The sequence below is a fragment of the Alligator sinensis genome, unplaced genomic scaffold (assembly GCF_000455745.1).
Source record: "Alligator sinensis unplaced genomic scaffold, ASM45574v1 scaffold893_1, whole genome shotgun sequence".
NCBI lineage: Eukaryota > Metazoa > Chordata > Crocodylia > Alligatoridae > Alligator > Alligator sinensis.
The window spans coordinates 3,735-4,395 of record NW_005843381.1 but is presented as its reverse complement, the minus strand read 5'-3'; the positions used below and the strand labels follow the sequence as shown (position 1 = coordinate 4,395).

Below are 661 nucleotides of genomic sequence, written 5' to 3'. Positions count from 1 at the left end.
CGGCTTCGCCCCAGCCGCAGTGCACACAGCCACCGGCGTTGACGCGCCCCCGGCACGCACCTCCCGCGACTCCGCTGAGACGCTAGGCCGCGCTGCACCGGCACCGCAAGGGTTAAACTGCAGCCCAGGAGTCCCGTATCCCCACCGGATCAGGCCTGGATTGGGCCGTGTCCCCCAACCCCCCACTGCACCCAGGATGAGGCCAGGATCAGGGCCCCCTGTCCCCATACCCACCCCCACAAGGACTGGGGCCCCAGCCCCCATCAGGATCAGGCCCAGATCAGGGCCCCCTGGCCCCCCAGGACCAGGGCTCCCATATGCCCCTAGGATTGGGGCCCCTGCCCTCACATATTCCCATAGCCCCCACACCCCTGCCCCCACGGCTCCCCAGGACCAGGGCCCCCTGCCCCCGTGCCCCGCAGGATCGGGGCCACTCACCAAGCACAAGCAGGCGGGTGACGCCGTCCTCGTTGCCATGGGGGAAGGTGGCGAACTCACAGGTGTAGGTGTCGTCGTCGGACGGGATCAGCGGCCCCAGCACCAGGCTGGGCTCGTCCAGCGAGGGCTTCAGGAAGCGCGCGCGGCCGAGGGGACCCTGGGGGTAGCTGGGCCCCAGCGCGGGATGGAAGACAGCCAGGCTGGTCTTGCGGGGGCCCCCGCC

General features: G+C 71.3%; 1 protein-coding gene across 1 annotated transcript in view; it reads right to left on the bottom strand.

The window, feature by feature from the left end:
- Positions 1-658, bottom strand: part of NECTIN2 (nectin cell adhesion molecule 2) — a gene marked incomplete at its 5' end in the record, with an annotated part of 5,515 nt that extends 4,857 nt beyond the window's left edge. Inside the window, 2 exons of the mRNA XM_025195054.1 lie at positions 5-92; positions 439-658. Coding sequence (XP_025050839.1) covers positions 5-92; positions 439-658 — 308 coding nt within the window. The remainder of the gene's footprint in view (positions 1-4; positions 93-438) is intronic.
- Positions 659-661: the final 3 nt, after the last annotated feature.